Raw genomic sequence first — 20,262 nt, 5'->3', positions numbered from 1 at the left:
GACAAGCTAGGAAACACTATATAGACTATGGATGTGTTGAGCCTTCATGTCAAATCCTTTGTTTTAAAATAATGAATACAACCATAAGTCTTCTCAATTGATACATTAAAGGGTTATACTGCCCCAAAATTCAAGTTATTCCTCTATCCTCAGGAGAGGAAATACCTTGCCGATTGCTGGAGTTTGGCAGGACTCCAGCGATCTCAAGATTGGTGCTTTGGAACCCCGATAGCAGAGTTTGCAGTGCCATCCTGCTTTAAGTGAAGGTGTACATAACTTGGCCTCCACTCTATTAACAGTCTATGACACTGCTGGAAAAAGCCGAGCTCTGCACTCGGCAGTTCCACAAACATAAATGGAGCTGAGGTTCAGCAAGTGCACCTCCACTTTATTCAGGACAGGGCTGCAGAGCCCAATACTCAAGGTTCCAGAGCCCCAATTTCCAGATGGCTGGAGTCCTCAACAATCAGCATAACTATTCTAAGGAGAGAGGATACCTTGATTTTTTTGAGGAAGAACCCTTTAATTCTAGATCATTTTTCTTACAAGATATCTCTGTATAAGGAATGAATGACTTGATTTGGATCACTTGCTGATAAAAACATTTTACTTTTAACATTCTTGAGAAAGTAAGGAATACAATATATTACAACAATAAAATGAGGTAGAACATTTCACGTCCTCAGAACATCATAAAACAAATGGTTTATTTAAAAATCATGCCTATAGGCTTAAAAGGGGACATCCGGAACTTTGTAAAAAAAGAAAAAAATCTGCCCAATCACTAACAGGCAGGTAGTTGCTACCTTCCTGCCTGTTGTGCCTGGTATGTTCTTTAATGTCAACAGAGCAGCGGCTTCTTTTCCGCTCTGCTCTCTTGACAGGGTGGGACTGCTGACATTTTATTGGCAGCCAGATCCCCACCGCCTACCTGGCGGAGCTGACTGTTAATCAGAATGACGTTGGAAGTCACATTCCCCTGTTGATATAGCAGAGCGAAAAAGAAGTTGCCACTCTCTAAAAGTGACAGCAGAAGAGGCAGCTGAATCGCCGACAGGAGTGGTCTATGACGGAAGCAACTACCTGCCTGTTAGTGCTGATGCAAAATTTTTTTTTTTTTTTTTTTAACAAAGTCCCGGATATCCCTCTAAGGGAAGCACTCGAGTGAAAAGTTGAAGCTTTTTCCCCTTGTGTTTATGTAAAAGTGCACATTTACATAACTCACAAATCAGCAGTGTTACGGTCGTCATCGGCAGCATGTGACCAGCACTGTAAATATTCAGACAACAGAGTGTCTTCTGTGTGGAGCGGCAGTCACTTTCTCTCTGCATTTCTAGGTGATTCACCTGCAGACTGTCCCAGGAATGCAATGACAATGTGATTTCCAGCCTATAACACGGTGGGTCGCATGGTGCAGATGAGGGTTGGGCTGATAGCAGGAGAAGGTGGCAAAATTAGTAAATGTATTGTCACCAGCACACAACAAACATTACAAGGGAACTAGAAGTAACACTTTTCACTGGAGTGCTACTTAAAACTGCTAAACTTTCTTAACCAAAACATGGAAGATTCCACTATGTCTCCTTCATGTAGATATACAGAGGAGATTAAACTCTGCTGAGCAGGCACTTTGGTCTTAAATTAATCAACAAAGAGCTTAATATGTAAACGGGATGACAATTTTCCTGGATTTTGGATAGTCTTCAAATTTCTCAATATACCATCTGTAAAAATATGAAAAAGAGTTAGTGATAATATTGAAGGTAGTTATCCTAATATAGCTAGCTTTCACCTACCTAGAGCGCCCTATTTGAATGGAGAAATGGCCGTGCATACCCACTACCACTCCATTCAAAGAATATGGGACTGCCCAGTAGCCGAAGGCTGATACATTAGTCTTATAAGAATGCAATGTAGTACATGACAATAGCATATCCTGACAAGCCTATCAAGTTAAAGGGGTATTCACAAAATTAAAAGTATCCTCTGTTCACAGGATAGAGGATAACAAGGATAGCTGGAGGTCCAACCGCAGGGATCATAAAACGTGCTATCTATGGAGCTGTGTCTGAATGGAGTAGAGAAGTGCATGCTCCATCTCCGCTACATTCATGGTCTATGGGACCACCAGAGAAAATACGCTACAGCACTTGTCTATTTCCAGAAGTCATAGACAATAAATAGAGCGGAGGTCGAGCATGCGCCTCTCTAATCCATTCAGACAAAGCTGAGCAGAGTGATCTGACCTTCAGCGATCAACAAGTTAGCTCCTTTCCTACTGAATACCTGTCAGTATGAAGTAATGACCAAGCAGATGCTATTAGGTGACCATCCACTTGTAAAGTGAATACTTTTTATTGCTCACAGTCATCTCTCCCGATAAACATTAATGAATACATGAGTGATCTGCCTAGGGAAAATGAAGTAATAAGAGGCTGCCTGCAGGCCCCATATTCCTTTAATGGTCAATGTAAAATGTACCCCTCGTTTAATGACAGAAAAACCCATAATGGTCATAGAAATAATTTGAATCTGACAAAAGTAATAATAAATAAAGGAATCTATGAAAATAAACAAATGAAAGTCAGACATTGCTTTTCAACCATGCTTCCACAGAATTTTTTTTAAAAATCATGCTGCTCATGATGCAATAATAAACACCTGTTGACAAATTCACAATGACAATTCTGACAATTAAAAAGTCTTTGATGGGGTTGGGATGATTACATGGAAACAAACAAACAAAAAAAGATTCCTGTGACGACACAGCTGTTGGGTGACCGGGGACTAAGGGCTCCTTCCCTGTCCCTAAGACTAGGGAGCGCCCTAGCTTGCCCTATTCCCTGGGATACTTCTGAAGATGAAGATGCCGGGGCCTCCACCCTTGCCTTATCTCCCGAGATAGCCCTCTGTCTCTGCCAGAAAAGAGGGGTGCTACTGTGCACTGTAGTACACCAAGCCGACATACAAAGGCTGCACAAACAAGGATTTAATGGAAACAGCAGGCATACAAAATATTCACTCACATATAACAGAGGGGTCATTCCATATCAAGTGATCCAAATATGAATATTTTTTTTACCTGACGTCTTTAGATTTTTTTTATTTTTTGTTTTTATGAAGTACAACTTTAGTTAATTACAAATTAAAAGTTTAGAATTTTTTTCTTCATCAGTTTTTTAAAGTTTTGAAAAAGTGCGGATTTTGGCCTGGTATGGCTTTACATTTTTTATCATATCTTGGGCTAGAATTAAGATACAGAGGTGGGAGAGGCATCATTTTTCTCAGAACGGTACCGGCTTTCATTCGATATGTCACAAGACTATGTTTCTTGATATTTTGTTTTGGAGAAATCAAATTCAAAATTTTGATGCGCAATTGTGAATAAAACGTATGTTCTAAAATTGTGAAAACATGCATGTGTGTTACTTGTGTTCTTCTTTATATTTGTACATGGATTCAACTTGGGACCTGTCAAATTTGTATTTTTTTTTTAAGCCTTGCATCATCTGATTTTATGTTTGTGTGAGTTTCTTCCCTTTTTCTTTTCAAATTACAACTTATTGAATTCAACATTTATATGCAACAATAAAGAAACACAAAAAACAAATACCGAAGTGCCAGAATAAATACATCTTAATCATCATAACACAACTTGCTTTTCAACCTGAATTCTTTGAACAAGCCAAAAGATAAAAGGTGATCACATCCTCAAGTGTGATTTTCCAAATACAGGCTCATCCTAATTCTAGGTTAAAAACAAGATTAAAAGAACCAATATTTTACCACTTATTTATACATGTAACAATTTTTTTTCTATTAATTCACTAAACATGTCATTTCTGAAGTGTTTAAGAAGAATAGTACAGTAGTTAAATCCTCGTTTTATAATATATGAACTAATCAAACAATTAATGGTAGGTTTTTACACTGGCCTTTTATCATCAATGTGTCCCTTCTAGTGGGTGAAATGTCATCTTGTCCATAAGCGCTTACTAGCAATGGCCGTTTCCTTCTGTGTCAGAGTATGTGCGGCCGGTCATGGTGCTCGGCTGCACCTGTTTCGATATCTGATTTTTGTTCACTTTTACAATGTCTGGTTTTCTTGGATACACAAAGGACGGCGCTGGACCAGAAAGTGCAGAAAAGTTCTTTCTACTTCTTCATTTTCACAATCTTTGGAGAGTCCAGTAGTCGCCACCAGCGCCAGTCATAGTCACAGGTCACATCACCAGTTATGTCATCCATTGCCGATCTTGTGCCGCCTTCTACCACGTCATGGACGTCACTCTCTTTGCTGAATGAAAAAACCCTTGTTTTTATTCCTGGTTCACTACATGGGATGACAGTGCGATATTGCTGAGTCCCCTTTCTGCTTCCTGTAACCGAGGTTTTCACAAACTCCCCTCCTCTTCGTAGTCCTGGTTTGTACAATACATGAACTGGATGGTGAGAATATTTTTCTCCCTCCATTTGAGGAGTTGCCTGGGTGATAAGATTTGGTGTGAATATGGCCTCTGGAGCTGCCGGCCGGTCATCTGCTCTGCAGTCACCGTCTACCCCCCTGGTCATTCTCAGCCCTAACAAAGCTTTCTCCTCTGTCCTCTCCTGCTTCTAAGCAGTAACATAATAAAATAATACAGTAATATCTAAAAATCATGGATTATTTGGTAAGTATGGACCCCACACTGTTAGACCACAGGCTGAACAGATCTGAATGCGAGATTTTCGAATTGACACTGTAATAGTTTTATTTTTTAAAATATGATCCCATCACGATCCCATCTTGTATTTTGGTACAGATGTGGATAGGAGCATAGCAGGCACATGTGCAGTTTTTGAAATTTTTAAATTAAATGTTTTTTTTCTGAAATGCGTTTTAAAGTTTTGCACTTGCGTTCGCATAGGTAAAATATCATCAAAGATATTCTTGTGACATATCTGGTGAAAGCCTGTACAGTTCTGAGTAGAATGGTGTTTATTTTGTTTCTCTATCCTTTTCCTAGCCTGAGTTATGGGGAGAAATGTAAAGGCAGGCAACACCGAAATTTGCACTTTTTCCAAACTTTGAAAATCAATAAAAAATTAAAATAAAAAAAATCTAGAAATTTTTTTTCTTCACATTTTGCATTCTCTGACACACTATTACCAAATAACAAAATCTCAAAAGAATTAAAAATATAGTGGTAAAAAATCATTGGTTCACTTGACATGGAATGACCCAGAGGAATGCACCGGAGTGGACGATGGGGAAAAACAAAATAAGAAAAGGGAAGGAAATTACCACACTTTCAAACCACGCAAGTGTCATAGATCACTCCTACAAAACTCCTTCTCATATCCTAAGCCATGCAGCAAATGCTAGCTCTGACATGGATCTGAATCAGGACCCAGATTATAAAGGGGGTGGGAGTGGCTAATCGCACTCAGCTGAGAGCTCAGAGTTTCCAACATGGCCAATTAACCAATCCTGTCAAAAGAAATAAACACCATTAAAATGAAGGAGAAGTGCTTCTTCTCAGGACAGGAGTAGGAGCAATCAGATGCTGCAGTCTTCTGTCTCCTCTCTGTTGTTGTAACCCTGTGACAGTTAATCTCTGATGGGAATGAAGGTTGCAGAAGAGAAGAGATGACGGCAACAGACTATTATGTTTCATCCCGATTTCACCTACAGTATTCCCCTCCCTCACACACACAGAATCAGGCGGTCATCCTGCTACCCAATGTCCAACAAGTTCTGCGTCTAGTGAACCAACATTCTACTCTCTTCATAGGGGTAACCATGTAAATATGTTTTACACGGCCATAGTTGCTTATAATAACTGCAATTCCTTGAATGTGAGAAAAGAGAAACATACTTACTGATGATGTTGCTGTGCTCGAGATAAAAGCACCAGAAATGTGAACACAGCAAAAGCTGCTCCAGGGATGGACCAACCAGCAATAGCGAATCCTGACCATTCCACAATTTCACCAAAAAAGTTAGCACCAGAAACATACTCAAAAAGTCCACCTTAAAATACAATAAAAACAGACATATACATTGAATGTGTAGTAACATACTGTATCATATTACTTCAGCAGTACTATATACTATATATAGCAGAAGGATTCGGGGTATGGCCACACGTTAAGATATGCCTATGCCCTCGTGCTGTTCAGGCTCCGTACATTCTTTACAACTAATCAGTGTAGGGTGTTAGGGTCCCACCAATCCACTTTTGATGACCCATCATAAGGATAGGTCATCAATATAGCTAAAACCAGACAATCCCCTTAAATATGAACATTTTGTCAGAAATGAAATATTCTATTCACTAGCGCAGCATGTGGAAAGTGAGCAGATGTGATGAGGATGTAGGTGTAGAATCTGCATCCGAATCAGGAATGTGTTAACTTAGGGGGCATGTGCAAAAAAAAAAAAAAAAAAAAAAGGAGACATCAATAACCTATAGTGTAATTGCACTTTCAGGAAATGTTTGACCTGTCACAGGCGTACACCATAAGTTTTGATTAATGGGGGTCCCGTGCTGAGTGGAAGGGGTACACCATTTTAGAGATTGGTTCTGCAAACGAGCTCAATAGAAAGTGAATTAGGCGATCTTCAGTTTCAGAGAAGACCTAGATGGCTAGTGTTAGTGATCGGTGGTGGTCTCAACACCCCTTTACTTTGGGGTTCTTGGGTTCTGGGCTCTGCTTTGAAACAAATAGAAACTTATAACATGTCTCTACAACACGTTCAAACATTTTCGGAAAATGCATTTACAAATCAAGATGGGGCAAGTGGTGTCAGGTAGTCTCCCTCATCATTTTACCAGATCATATACGGTATATGCTCTTCTACAGCCAAAGCGGGCGAGATTATTTGGTATACCAGGTCTTTAATTATGTTAGACCAGTGGACACCTCAGCACAGACCACTGTATTGCGCAGAGAAAATGTGTCTTCATATTACATATTAAGATTTTGTATAACTTAATATTTAATATTAAATTCAAGGTCCGGATTTAATAATCATCAAGTGGGAGCTTTCTATGCCCTGCCAGAACATTAACAGTCTTCTGTATATTCAATTATGATTAGTAACGTCCTTAAGCCAAAATAATAGTAAAAATTCCACAATAAACAAAGAAGCAGCTTGGGAAAACTTCTAGTAAAAAAACAAACAAAAAAGAATTGCTAAAACTCTTATGCCAAAAACTGACCCCCTGACCAAACTGATGAAAATTTTAAGTAAAATATTGATGAAAATTGGTCATATTTCTGTGTTCAAGGAAAATCCCTGACACGTGAATGAAGCCTTATTATGTGCTTTTTACATGGAGTCCACACGTGGCCAGAAAATACTGTGTGGCCGCCCATCCCTTGTCACGTGAGATGGAGCTGTACAATAATAACTTGCCCAGAGAGGCTAGCAGGTCACACTCAGGGCTCTCAATGGCTTCAATCTTCTCTGGGATATTCATTGTCACAATGGAGTATAAAAAGGAGACAAAACCTCAGAGAATACCATTTACTGTAGTTATATTGGACTTTGATAGAATAAGAGTCTATTGCTACATTTCCATTATGTGCAGGTTCATCAGTGTAAGGCCTCTGTCACACATCTGTAAAAAACACGTATGTGAAAAACCCGTACTGTTGTCAGTGTCTTTCATCAGTGGTTTTCCAGTATGGGTAGAAATAAATTACATAGCTAGACTTTGCAATGTTAAACAGACAGAATTGTTCATGCTTTCCACAGACCCATAGACTTGGATTGACCCTTGTCATTCGTGCCGCCGCGAAAAAGTACACATATCTCCGTGTGTCCATGCAAAAGACACAGTCCATGTATAAACACGGACATGTGCATAGAGCCATAGGTTATAATGGGTATGTGTGGCATCCATGAGAAAGAAAAAAAATACCACACGTACTGGAAACACGGAAGAGTGAAGGAGGTAAAGAAGTCTGGGATGTCAGCATCATCCATCCCTAATTCCTGATAATGTCTCAATCCTCTTGAAACCATTAACCATGACATGAGGACCAATGGTAATCCTTTTACATCATTTGATCTCACCATCACAAGGAGAGTGAAATTACTCTACAGTCCCTATGCAATCCTGTTCCCGAGTTGCAATTTAGGGGGCAAATTGAAGTAGTGATTTTGGAGGAGCTGTCAGTACTCCTACTTGTCAAGCATGTGTCTATAACATGTTCTGCCATAACCCTGCGTAAGCGTAAAACCGAACATGCACCACCTGTCTTGTGGTGTGCACAGAACAATCAGTAATAGATTGCTCTTGGCAGCACAAGACTTTTTTATACAGGACAGTGTGCTGCCAAGAAACGTAATTGTTTTCATGTCAGTTTAGGCCCCTTTTACACATCAGTTTTTTGTCATCAGCCGCAATCCATCAAATTTTGAAAAAAACGAATCCGGCGACTGATGGTGCCGGATCCCTTTTTTTTCTCATAGACTTGTATTAGCGATGGATTGCGACGGATGGCCTCACGTTTCATCCATCGTTTGCCGGATCCATCGAAAATTGTTTGTCAGGCGGCCGGAGACAACAGACAAAGTAACGTTGAAAAATCGGACAGCGACGGATCCGTCGTTTGCTCGAATGGAAGCCTATGGGCGCTGGATCCGTCAAATGACAGAATCCGGCGACAAATTCCTTTTTTTTTTTTTTTTAACTGAGCATGCTCCAATTTCTTTAGGATCCCATGGAGCTCTGGATTTGGAATGACACGCATAATCAAAGTGAAAAATCAAATTACAGTCTGATTCAACTTCAGTGGAAATGCCTCAAGACAAGGAAATGCTCAGCTGTGCGTGTGTGTTGCCTCCACGTGCCTGTATGACCTCCCTACAATGCCTGGGCATGCTCCTGATGAGGCGGCAGATGGTCTCCTGAGGGTTCTCCTCCCAGACCTGGATTAAAGCATCAGTCAACTCCTGGACAGTATGTGGTGCAACGTGGATGCAACGAGACATGATGTCCCACATGTGCTCGATTGGACTGAGGTCTGGGGAACGGGGCGGGCCAGTCCATAGCTTCAATGCCTTCATCTTGCAGGAACTGCTGACACATTTCAGTCACATAAGCCCTAGCATTGTCATGCATCAGAAGGAACCCAGGGCCCACTGTACTTGCATAGTCTCAGAAGGGGTCTGAGGATCTCATCCTGGTACCTAATGGCAGTCAGGCTACCTCTGGCTAGCACACAGAGGGCTGTGCAGCCTTCCAAAGAAATGCCACCCCACACCATTACAGACCCACTGCCAAACCAGTCATGCTGGAGGATGTTGCAGGCAGCAGGATGTTCTCCATGGCATCTCCAGACTCTGTCACGTCTGTCGAATGTGCTCAGTGTGCTGCTGGGTTGTTGCTTTCATATGGCCCCCCTCTACTGGTATATGCTCCATGCTTTAGACACTGTGTTGACAGTCAAAGCTACCCTTCTTGCCACAGCTTGCATTGATGTGCCATCCTGTATGAGCTGCACTACTTGAGAAACTTGTGTAGTTTGTAGACACCGCCTTATGCTACTGTATAGTACATCGAGGGATGAGAGCAATGACAAAATGCAAAAAAGTGACAAAAACAGCCAAAAGGATGAGAACAGAGAAATGGACTGTGGTCAACACCTGCAGAACCACTTCTTTCTAGGGGTTAGCATGCTAATTCCTTATCATTTCTACCCGTTGCCTTTTCCATTTGACAACAGCAGGAGAAACTGATTCACAATCAGCATTGCTTCATAACTGGACAGGTTAATTTCACAGAAGTGTGATTGACTTGGACTTAAACACAACGTAAGTGTTCCCGTTATTTTATTTAAGGTATATATGTATTTTTAGTAGCTGTTCTGCAAGTTATTGCAGTGTTGGCCCATTTACTAAAACTTTGGCGGACACCTATGTGTATTTTATGTTATATACATTTTATTTGGTATTGAGATTCATTTTTAATAAACATTATAGCTAGTCTCTCATTAACCTCTTATTTATTTTCGCTGTAATGTATTGGAATACATGTGTATGCCAATCAATGAGCATACAACATTATCAATACATGAAATACATACCTAAGGAATGTTAACATAGGCACTCTCACAGCAAACCCCAGGAGCCTTTTAAAAGAGGACCAGTTATTTGCTTAAATAAAAAAAAAAATAGTTAAAAATCTCGGAGCTTGCCCGATTCTGCCACTTGCTTACATTTTGTGCTGCATCGCTCCATTGCAGAGATATTGGCATTTGGCTCTTTTGGAGTGCAGAATGTGAAATCTCTGCTTGTAAATCAACTGTCTCTTAAGAGACTTCTCTGGGAATGTGCGCTTTCAACACTCCCTCAAAGAAGATGCCAATCACAAGGCTAGCAGTCTGATGTTGGCAGCGTGTGGTAGGGAGGGATGAAAGTGCACACCCCAGAGACGACTTAAGACTGCACAGTTGTGGTTGGCGGGATCTCAAGGTGAATGTTGAAGACTCTGAAGAAACGCCTAACTGTATTGCAAGGTGAAATTTCACAATAGCGAGCCCCAAAAGCAACAAATATGAATATCTCGGCAATAGAGTGATGCAGCGGAAAATGGAAATGAGCAGAAAAATTAGAAAAGCTCCGGGATCTTTATCATTTTTTGAGCAAGTGACAGGCCCGCTTTAGCGGTTCAAAGTGTGACACTTTTCTTGGACAGAATTTTTTTATATATGACAACAGGAAGTGCAGCCATAGTTGTCATTTCTCTTCTAATAATGTTATCAATAGGCAATGGCTACAGCTTGAATTTGCTATTCATGAGAATGGAAAGCTGTGGCTGACTCCTGTCACTTTAATAAAACATGACAGCAGATAGGTGATGTTACTATATATTGGGATGATGTGTGACTACTTACCTCTGGGAATTTTATACCCCGTCTCTCCAGGTTCTCTCAGATTTCTCAGTATGTAGTCAGAATGAATATTGACAACCATTCCACAGATAAACAGCACCATTCCTGCAAGCAGGGCATCAAAACTGCAGTCATTTCATAGGTATGAGTGAAAAAAATAAAGTCATCTACAGTACAATTTATTAGGTGCCATATGTCAGAACTCTCTCCAAGGAGAAATGCCAAGGTAGCCAACGGCGAGCTCCTTCCTCTAAATCAGGGATGGGGAACCTTTATTCTGCCATGAGCCATGTGGATTGTTCTGCCCATCTTAATGTGCAGAGAGTTAATTATGTTATTCAAGTTGTGGCCACTGGAGGTCATCAGTTGCCTACTTTTCATATTGTTTACCAATCTTTCCCTCCTAAGAGCAATGTCTTATGGGTTAGTTCCGCCCACATTCTTCTTGTGAAGACAAGCTTCAGTAGCCATTTTTCCTGAGATCTGCAGAGAGGCACACGTGCTCCTGTCTCGCTTACTTTCTTACCCCTGTCCTAACGGAACTCGGTACGTTTATAAAGGTTTAATGCATCTTATGGTTGTGTTAGTATTTAAGCCTTATGCAGCTCCTATAGTCAGATATAGTTAGGCAGATGTGCTTTGCAGCTTGCAGTTAGGTTCAGGTGTACTCTGCATGTAGATAGATGCATTCTTGTATAGAATAGGGCAGTGCTGTTAGAATTACTGTGTAATGCACTCTATATAATTCTTGCTGTAATGTCCCAGTTATTTATGTGATTGCACCCTGTATGTGCATATACTGAAATGCTGTTATTCTTTACAGTTTTTCACCAGTCATCCACTATGATCAGTCATCCACTATGATCAGTCATCCACTATGATTATTCACTGAACATCCACTTTGTACATCAACATCATTCACTATTTGATCATCTACTATGAATACTGTCCACCATTGTTGTTCAACGTTATAGTTTTGGTTATCATCACCCTAATAAATAAGACTTAAGCATCAACACAGTCTGTTTACTGGGATGTGGATGAAGGTTTAGCCGTATGTTGGAATCCACACAGCATCCTACGTGGAGGAAGACAGAACAGTGAAAAACGAGACCGCCAGTCGCAGGCGGTAATTGTAAAGTAAGAACAGATTAGCTGCCTTCAGCGAAACTGATAGCCGGTCGCAGGCTGTAGTTGTTCAGACTGTACGGAACCGCTAACACCCACACTGCTCCGCATTCGGGTATCACAGCAGTCGCCATACAGCCGCGGGACTATACTGCAGCCCGCCAAGAGAAGCTACATCATTCCCGCCACGCGGAAGCTCACCGCACCTAGACTCAGTTTCCCGCCAAAACACTCAGCAGTACGCAGCTAAGCGCACAATGTCTCGAAACAGCACATCCTCACTCAAGACGAGGTCACGAGAAAGCTCTAACAGGTCATCATTAGCAGAGCTGGCTGCTGTCGCTCGTGCTGAAGCTGAAGCAGCCAAAGCGAGGTCCTCCTTTGCCGAGAAAAAAATGCATCTAAAGCTGAGACAAGCAGAGCATGAAGCAGAAAATGCACGTTTGCAGGCTGAAACCGCACGTTTGCGGGCAGAGCAAGAAGCAGAAGGTGCGCGCCTGCAAGTGTCTCTAGAAAGACTTATGGTAGACAAAGAGGCAGCAGCTGCAATAGCTAAGGCAGAGTACTTGGAAGCCATGAAGGATCCTGATTATGAGGGACGCAGCAACGTTCTTGGAACAGATCTAGAGCAGCAAGATCCAGCTCAGCGCGTCGCAGAGTACGTTCATCGACACTCCAGCATGGACAACACCCTCGACAGACTACAACGATCAGCCTACGCCGATTATCATCGATCTAACCCCGAACTTCGCTACTACAAACAAGAAGACGTCCAACACAGAGGAGTCGGCCTCAGCTACCGTTCCACTGAGAAGAAGGTACAGCTCCCACCTCACCTTAAAGAGACATCTTCTTCACCAGAAAGGTATTATGCAGACTGTCCGAAGCCAAGAGCGTCTCACAGGTATGGTGATGCACCACACACTAGACATGGCTATAACATACCGGCTCGTACCAACACTGATCAAGCCACCATAGACTTGGCAAAGTTCTTTACCCGCCGAGAACTGGTAACAAAAGGACTTGTAAAGTTCACTGACAAAGCCGAAAACTACAGGTCATGGCGAGCTTCGTTCCAGAACGCCATTCAGGGACTGGACCTTTCTAGTAGTGAGGAGTTAGATCTCCTGGTAAAGTGGCTTGGAACTGAATCGGTCGAGCATGCTAAAAGACTAAGAGACATTAACATAGAATACCCACACATAGGTTTACGTAAAGTGTGGGAAAGACTTGACGAATGCTATGGGTCCGTAGAAGTAATAGAGAATGCTTTATTCAAAAGAATTGATGATTTCCCTAAGATAGGGCCCAAGGGTTATCAAAGACTTAGAGAATTGAGTGATTTATTGATTGAGTTACAGGTCGCCCAGAAGGAAGGTCACTGGGGTGGATTGGCATTCTTAGACACTGCTAGGGGTGTCAATCCAATAGTACAAAAACTTCCTTACAATCTTCAAGAAAGGTGGATTATACATGGTTCACGGTATAAACAAATTCATAACGTACCATTCCCTCCTTTTACTGTATTTGTTGAGTTTGTCACCCAGCAAGCCAAGATCAGAAATGACCCTAGTTTTGATTTCACTCTGTCATGTTCCACTACCCCTGGTGTCAAACCCAGTAAGACACCCGTGGCAGTCCATAAAACTGATATTGATTCCACAGGTCCTCCACACAAGACAACTAAGCCCCCTACGGAAGAGAGCAAACCTCAGGATGTCAGTAAGCAGTGTCCTCTACACAGGAAACCACATCCTCTACTAAAGTGCAGAGCCTTCAGGGAGAAGACTTTAGAGGATCGCAAAGGTTTCCTCAAGGAAAACAACATCTGCTTCAAATGCTGTGCTACGACCTCTCACTTCGCCAGGAACTGTGGAGCTAGCGTGAAATGTGCAGAATGCAGCAGCACGGATCACAATACAGCCTTGCATCCTGGACCACCTCCAGGAGTGTTGTCACAAGCAGAGGAGCACGATGAGAAACAGAAGAACACCGACGAAGACACCCCTGCGGTCACCTCTCAATGTACGGAGATCTGTAAGGGACTCAAGGGAGGAAGATCCTGCTCAAAAATCTGCCTTGTCCGAGTCTATCCAACAGGCCACAGAGACAAAGCGCTCAAGATATATGCAATCCTAGATGACCAAAGTAATAGGTCTTTAGCCAGGTCCATCTTCTTTGACAACTTCAGCATTGTAGGCCCCGGTTCTCCCTACTCCCTTAGGACATGTTCAGGTACCGTCGAGACGGCGGGGAGGAAAGCAACCAGATACAAAGTGGAGTCCATGGATGGCCAGACCTGTCTGTCACTACCGACCATCCTGGAGTGCAACCAGATTCCTGACAACAGGTCTGAGATACCTTCACCAGAGGTGGCAACGTATCACCCCCACCTGAAGCGTATAGCCCACCTGATACCTGAGTTGGAACCAGAAGCGCCAATAGCTTTACTTCTGGGAAGAGATATACTACGAGTCCACAAGACTAGAGAATATATCAACGGCTCACTGAATGCTCCATACGCGCAGAGGCAAGACCTTGGATGGGTCATTGTAGGAGATGTCTGTCTAGGAGGAGCACACAAGCCGGTCTCAGTCAACAGTATGCTTACCAGCACACTAGAAAATGGACGTCCATCTCTCTTCCAGCCGTGTCACAATAGTCTGCTGGTAAAGGAACTACCGAGCAGCACTCCCCTACCTTGCCCTTTCTCAGTTCCTATCAACGAAGACCACGCCTGTGAAGGTGAACAAGACCACATAGGATGTACAGTCTTCCACAGGACGAAGGAAGACAACAAGGTAGCGATGTCTATAGAAGACAAGATATTCCTGGACATCATGGACGAACAAATAGTCAAGGATACGGCGAATAGTTGGGTCGCACCTCAACCATTTCGACCTCAGAGGAGACGCCTACCCAACAACAAGGAATTGGTCTACAGCAGATTCATCTCTCTAAGACACAAGCTTCAGAAGTCACCTGAGATGAAGGAACATTTCTTTACCTTCATGGGAAAGATATTCCAGAACAACCACGCAGAGATTGCACCTGCACTTCGACACGGAGAGGAGTGTTGGTACCTGCCCATCTTCGGAGTGTACCATCCTAAGAAGCCAGGTCAAAGTAGAGTGGTATTCGACTCAAGTGCCAAATGCGAAGACGTGTCATTGAATGATGTCTTACTGTCGGGCCCAGACCTCAACAACAGACTTCTGGAAGTATTACTCTGTTTCCGTAGAGATTCAGTGGCATTTATGGCCGACATACAACAGATGTTCCACTGTTTTCTCGTCAAAGAGGAACACAGAAACTACCTGAGGTTCTTCTGGTACCGTGACAACGACCCGGACGAAGACATCGCAGAGTACCGGATGCGGGTACACATCTTTGGGAACAGTCCTTCCCCAGCGGTCGCAATCTACGGCCTCCAACATTCTGCCAAAAAGGGTGAAGAAGAGTATGGCTCGGACGTCAGGTCCTTTGTGGAAAAGGATTTTTACGTGGATGACTGTTTGAAGTCCACACCGACAAGTGAGGCCGCAATCAGTCTACTAAAGAGGACTCGTGACATGCTCGCTCAGTCTAACCTAAGGTTACACAAGATTTCTTCCAACAGCCGAGAGTTGATGGAAGCCTTTCCCTCTGAAGACTATTCCAGCGATCTAAAGGATTTAGACCTCAGCATCAACCCCCTTCCTATGCAGCGGAGCCTTGGATTGCTGTGGGACCTGAAGACAGATACCTTCACCTTTCAGATCAGCAAGGATGAGAAACCCTTCACGCGCAGAGGAGTTCTTTCCTTCGTGAATAGTTTATACGACCCCTTGGGGTTCGTAGCTCCAGTAACCATCCAAGGAAAGCTGATGCTCAGGGACTTCACCCAAGACGCTACTGATTGGGATTATCCACTTCCAGCGGGAAAGGCTGACCTGTGGGCAGAGTGGAGGAAGTCTCTTGAAGCCCTGACCAACCTTCGTGTGAAACGACCGTATGCTCCTGTGCCATCCACAGAGGTCAAAACGCAAACACTTTGTATTTTCTGTGATGCATCAGTCAAAGCGATTGCAGCAGTAGCGTACCTCAAATCCACAGACGTAAGCGGACAATGCCATATCGGGTTCGTTATGAGCCGGACGAAATTGGCGCCACTTCGTGAACACACGATACCCAGACTGGAACTCTGTGCTGCTGTCCTCGCAGTTGAGTTGGCCGAGCTGGTCTCGGATGCGATGGGCCTGAAGATCGAGGATGCAGAGTTCTACACCGATAGCAAGGTGGTACTGGGGTACATCTGTAACGAGACACGACGCTTCTACGTCTACGTCAGCAACCGGGTACTTCGGATAAGAAGATCCACCGACCCTAATCAGTGGCACTACGTACCTACTAACCACAATCCTGCGGACCACACGACTAGATCCGTTGCACCCAGTCATCTGAAGGACACTTCATGGTTCACAGGCCCTACCTCTTTGTACCGTTTGATGTCCCACGTCAGCAGGCCTGAAACTTTCGAACTAGTGGGTCCAGACGCAGACGAAGAGATCCGACCTCAAGTGTCTGCTCTACATACAGAGATTTCAAGCTGCCACCTCGAATCTCACCGGTTCAGCAGGTTCTCCACCTGGAAGTCACTTGTTCGAGCTATAGCTTGTCTATTTCTTGTAACTCAGTCCTAAAAGACAGCACTTTCTAGTGATTCTGGAGATCCATCCATCCTTACCCCTGCAATGTTACTCACACAGAAAACCTGTGTCCCGAAAGCTCCACTCAGAGAATTCAATGACAAAGACCTCTACAGACGACAATGGAGGCAAGTACAAAGCGTGTCCAACGTCTTCTGGAATAGATGGAGGAAACAGTATCTCTCCACTCTGCAAAGCAGGACAAAGTGGCAGAAAGACCGCTCAAACATTCAATCTGGCGATGCTGTACTCGTCAAAGACAGTCAGTCACATCGGAACGAGTGGCCACTCAGCCTAGTCATTAAGACCCTTCCCAGTAAAGATGGGAAAGTGCGGAAAGTAGAGGTCAGAGTGTGCAAGCTTGGAGAAAACAAACTGTTCCTCAGGCCCGTTACCAAGCTTGTATTATTATTTTCCCCAAAAGAACCTAATTGTGGCATCTGTTGACGCCAAGCGGGGAGTGTTCTGCCCATCTTAATGTGCAGAGAGTTAATTATCATGTTATTCAAGTTGTGGCCACTGGAGGTCATTAGTTGCCTACTTTTCATATTGTTTACCAACCTTTCCCTCCTAAGAGCAATGTCTTATGGGTTAGTTCCGCCCACATTCTTCTTGTGAAGACAAGCTTCAGTAGCCATTTTTCCAGAGATCTGCAGAGAGGCACACGTGCTCCTGTCTCGCTTACTTTCTTACCCCTGTCCTAATGGATCTCGGTATGTTTATAAAGGTTTAATGCATCTTATGTTTGTGTTAGTATTTAAGCCTTATGCAGCTCCTATAGTCAGATATAGTTAGGCAGATGTGCTTTGCAGCTTGCAGTTAGGTTCAGGTGTACTCTGCATGTAGATAGATGCATTCTTGTATAGAATAGGGCAGTGCTGTTAGAATTACTGTGTAATGCACTCTATATAATTCTTGCTGTAATGTCCCAGTTATTTATGTGATTGCACCCTGTATGTGCATATACTGAAATGCTGTTATTCTTTACAGTTTTTCACCAGTCATCCACTATGATCAGTCATCCACTATGATCAGTCATCCACTATGATTATTCACTGAACATCCACTTTGTACATCAACATCATTCACTATTTGATCATCTACTATGAATACTGTCCACCATTGTTGTTCAACGTTATAGTTTTGGTTATCATCACCCTAATAAATAAGACTTAAGCATCAACACAGTCTGTTTACTGGGATGTGGATGAAGGTTTAGCCGTATGTTGGAATCCACACAGCATCCTACGTGGAGGAAGACAGAACATGGATATTTAATACCATTATTCAGGCACCGTAAAAAAATTATTAACTTGAAAATTATCCTGATAGATTTGGTCACACATTTAATTAACTCCTCCCTAATGTGACGGCTTGAGTTGCTTCTCTTTGGTGCGGCTGTGATGTTAGGTGGTATTGATGATGTTACTACTCGTAACTGCTTTTCCAGATTTGCGTCAGTCTAGTAGGCAGGTGTCCCTTTGTGATAAGTTTTGTAAAAAAAACTTGCAGCAGTAAGTCATATTGAACACCAATGTACTGTATATTACACTGCAGGTCTCCTCACAGTGGGAAATTCATCACTGCTCAGGTTACATTTATAGAACTCGAGCAGAGTGAGATCTGCTGTATACAAAACAAAGGAGACACTGAGACTGCTATATACACATCACATAGGAGACACCAGGGCTGGAGGATAAACAGTGGTGAAAAGAAGTATTCGACGATTTTGCAAGTTTCCCCACCTACAAAGAATGGAGAGGTCTGTAGTTTTTTTTGCAAGTACACTTCAGCCAAGAGAGAAAGACTCTAAAAATTAAAGACAGAAAATCACACTGTATGATTTTTTAATAATTAATTTGCATTCTATTGCATAAAAATAAGTATCTGATACAATAGAAAAAAAAAAAGAACATAATATTTGGTACGAAAATCTTTGCAATTAAAGAGGTCAGACGTTTCCTGTAGTTCTTAACCAAGGTTGCACAGACACTGCAGCAGAGATTTTGGCCCACTCCTCCATACAGATCTTCTCTAGATTTTTCAGATTTTGGGGTTGTCACTGGGCAATATTGAGTTCCAGCTCCCTCCAAAAGATTTTCTATTGGGTTCAGGTCTAGAGACTGGCTAGGCTAGGCCATGATTCTTATGGAGTCACTCCTAGTTGCCTGGCTGTGTGTTTCAAGTCATTGTCATGCTGGAAGACTCAGCCATGACCCATTTTCAATGCTCTGAGGGAAGAAGGTTGTTGGCCAAAATCCTGTCATACATGACTGCATCCATTCTCCCTTCAATACGGTGCAGTCGTCCTCTCCCCTTTGCAGAAAAGCACTCTCAAAGCATAATGTTTCCCCCACCATGCTTCATGGTTGGGATGATGTTCTTGGGGTTGTAGTCATCCTTCTTCTTCCTCCAAGCATGGCGAGTGGAGTTGATACCAAAAAGTTCTATTTTAGTTTTATCTGACCACATGACCTTCTCCCATGCCTCCTCTGGATCATCCAGATGGTCATTGGTAAGTGTCATACAGGTCTGGACATATTCTGGCATGAGCAGGGGGAGCTTGCATGCCCTGCAGGATTTTAATCCATGACAGCGCAGTGTGTTACTAAAGGTAAGGTTTGAGACTGTGGTTCCAGCTCGCTCCAGGCCATTCACCAGGTCCTCCCTCGTTTAGTTCTGGGTTGATTCCTGACCTTTTGAAAATCATCCTTACCCCACGATTCGAGATCTCGCATGGAGACTTAGAATGAAGATTGGCAGTCATCTTGTGAGTTTCTTCCATTTTCTAATAATTGTGCCAACAGTTGTCTTCTCACCAAGCTGCTTGCCTATTGTCCTTTAGCCCATCCCAGCCTTGTGCAGGTCTACAATTTTATCCATGGCGTCTTTAGACTGCTCTTTGGTGTTGGCCATGGTGGAGAGGTTGGATTGTGATTTATTGAGTATGTGGACAGGTGTCTTTTTATACAGGTGACAAGTTCAGACAAGTGCAATTAATACAGGTAATGAATTTTTGCTGGTTGGTAGGTGATGAAATACTTATTTTATACAATAAAATTAAATGTAATTAAAATCTAAATTTGATTTTCTGTTTTGTATTTTTAGATTCTGTCTCTCACAGTTGAAGTGTACCAATGATAAAAAAAAAAAAATTAGACCTCTCCATTCTTTGTAGGTGTGAAAACTTGCAAAAATCAGCATTGTTTCAAATACTTATTTTCCCCACTGTACCTTTCATTGGGTACAATGGGATTGGAGTATATACAGTGGGGGAAATAAGTATTTGATCCCTTGCTGATTTTGTAAGTTTGCCCACTGACAAAGACATGAACAGTCTATAATTTTAAGGGTAGGTTAATTTTAACATTGAAACATAGAATATCAAAAATAAAATCCAGAAAATCACATTGTATAAATTATATAAAAGTAATTGCATTTTGCAGTAGGAAATAAGTATTTGATCCCCTACCAACCATTAAGAGTTCTGGTTTCTACAGACCAGTTAGACGCTCCTAATCAACTCGTTATCTGCATTAAAGACAGCTGTCTTACATAG

The 20,262-nt window shown here is 42.5% G+C and overlaps 1 protein-coding gene across 2 annotated transcripts in view; it reads right to left on the bottom strand.

The window, feature by feature from the left end:
* Positions 1–585: 585 nt before the first annotated feature.
* The window catches only part of SRD5A1 (steroid 5 alpha-reductase 1), a 57,860-nt gene continuing 38,183 nt past the window's right edge, over positions 586–20,262 (bottom strand). Inside the window, exons 3-6 of one of the 2 annotated variants that reach the window (XR_011314045.1) lie at positions 10,891–10,992; positions 10,081–10,150; positions 5,863–6,013; positions 586–1,724 (exon numbers count right to left, since the gene is read on the bottom strand). Coding sequence is in view for 1 of the 2 variants with exons in the window: in XM_069730583.1 (XP_069586684.1) it covers positions 1,658–1,724; positions 5,863–6,013; positions 10,891–10,992 (320 nt within the window). In the remaining variant the exon portion in view is untranslated. The remainder of the gene's footprint in view (positions 1,725–5,862; positions 6,014–10,080; positions 10,151–10,890; positions 10,993–20,262) is intronic. The other variant, XM_069730583.1, reaches the window with a different exon arrangement.

Source organism: Ranitomeya imitator, chromosome 6, assembly GCF_032444005.1.
Source record: "Ranitomeya imitator isolate aRanImi1 chromosome 6, aRanImi1.pri, whole genome shotgun sequence".
NCBI lineage: Eukaryota > Metazoa > Chordata > Amphibia > Anura > Dendrobatidae > Ranitomeya > Ranitomeya imitator.
This window is presented reverse-complemented; position numbering and strand designations above follow the sequence as displayed.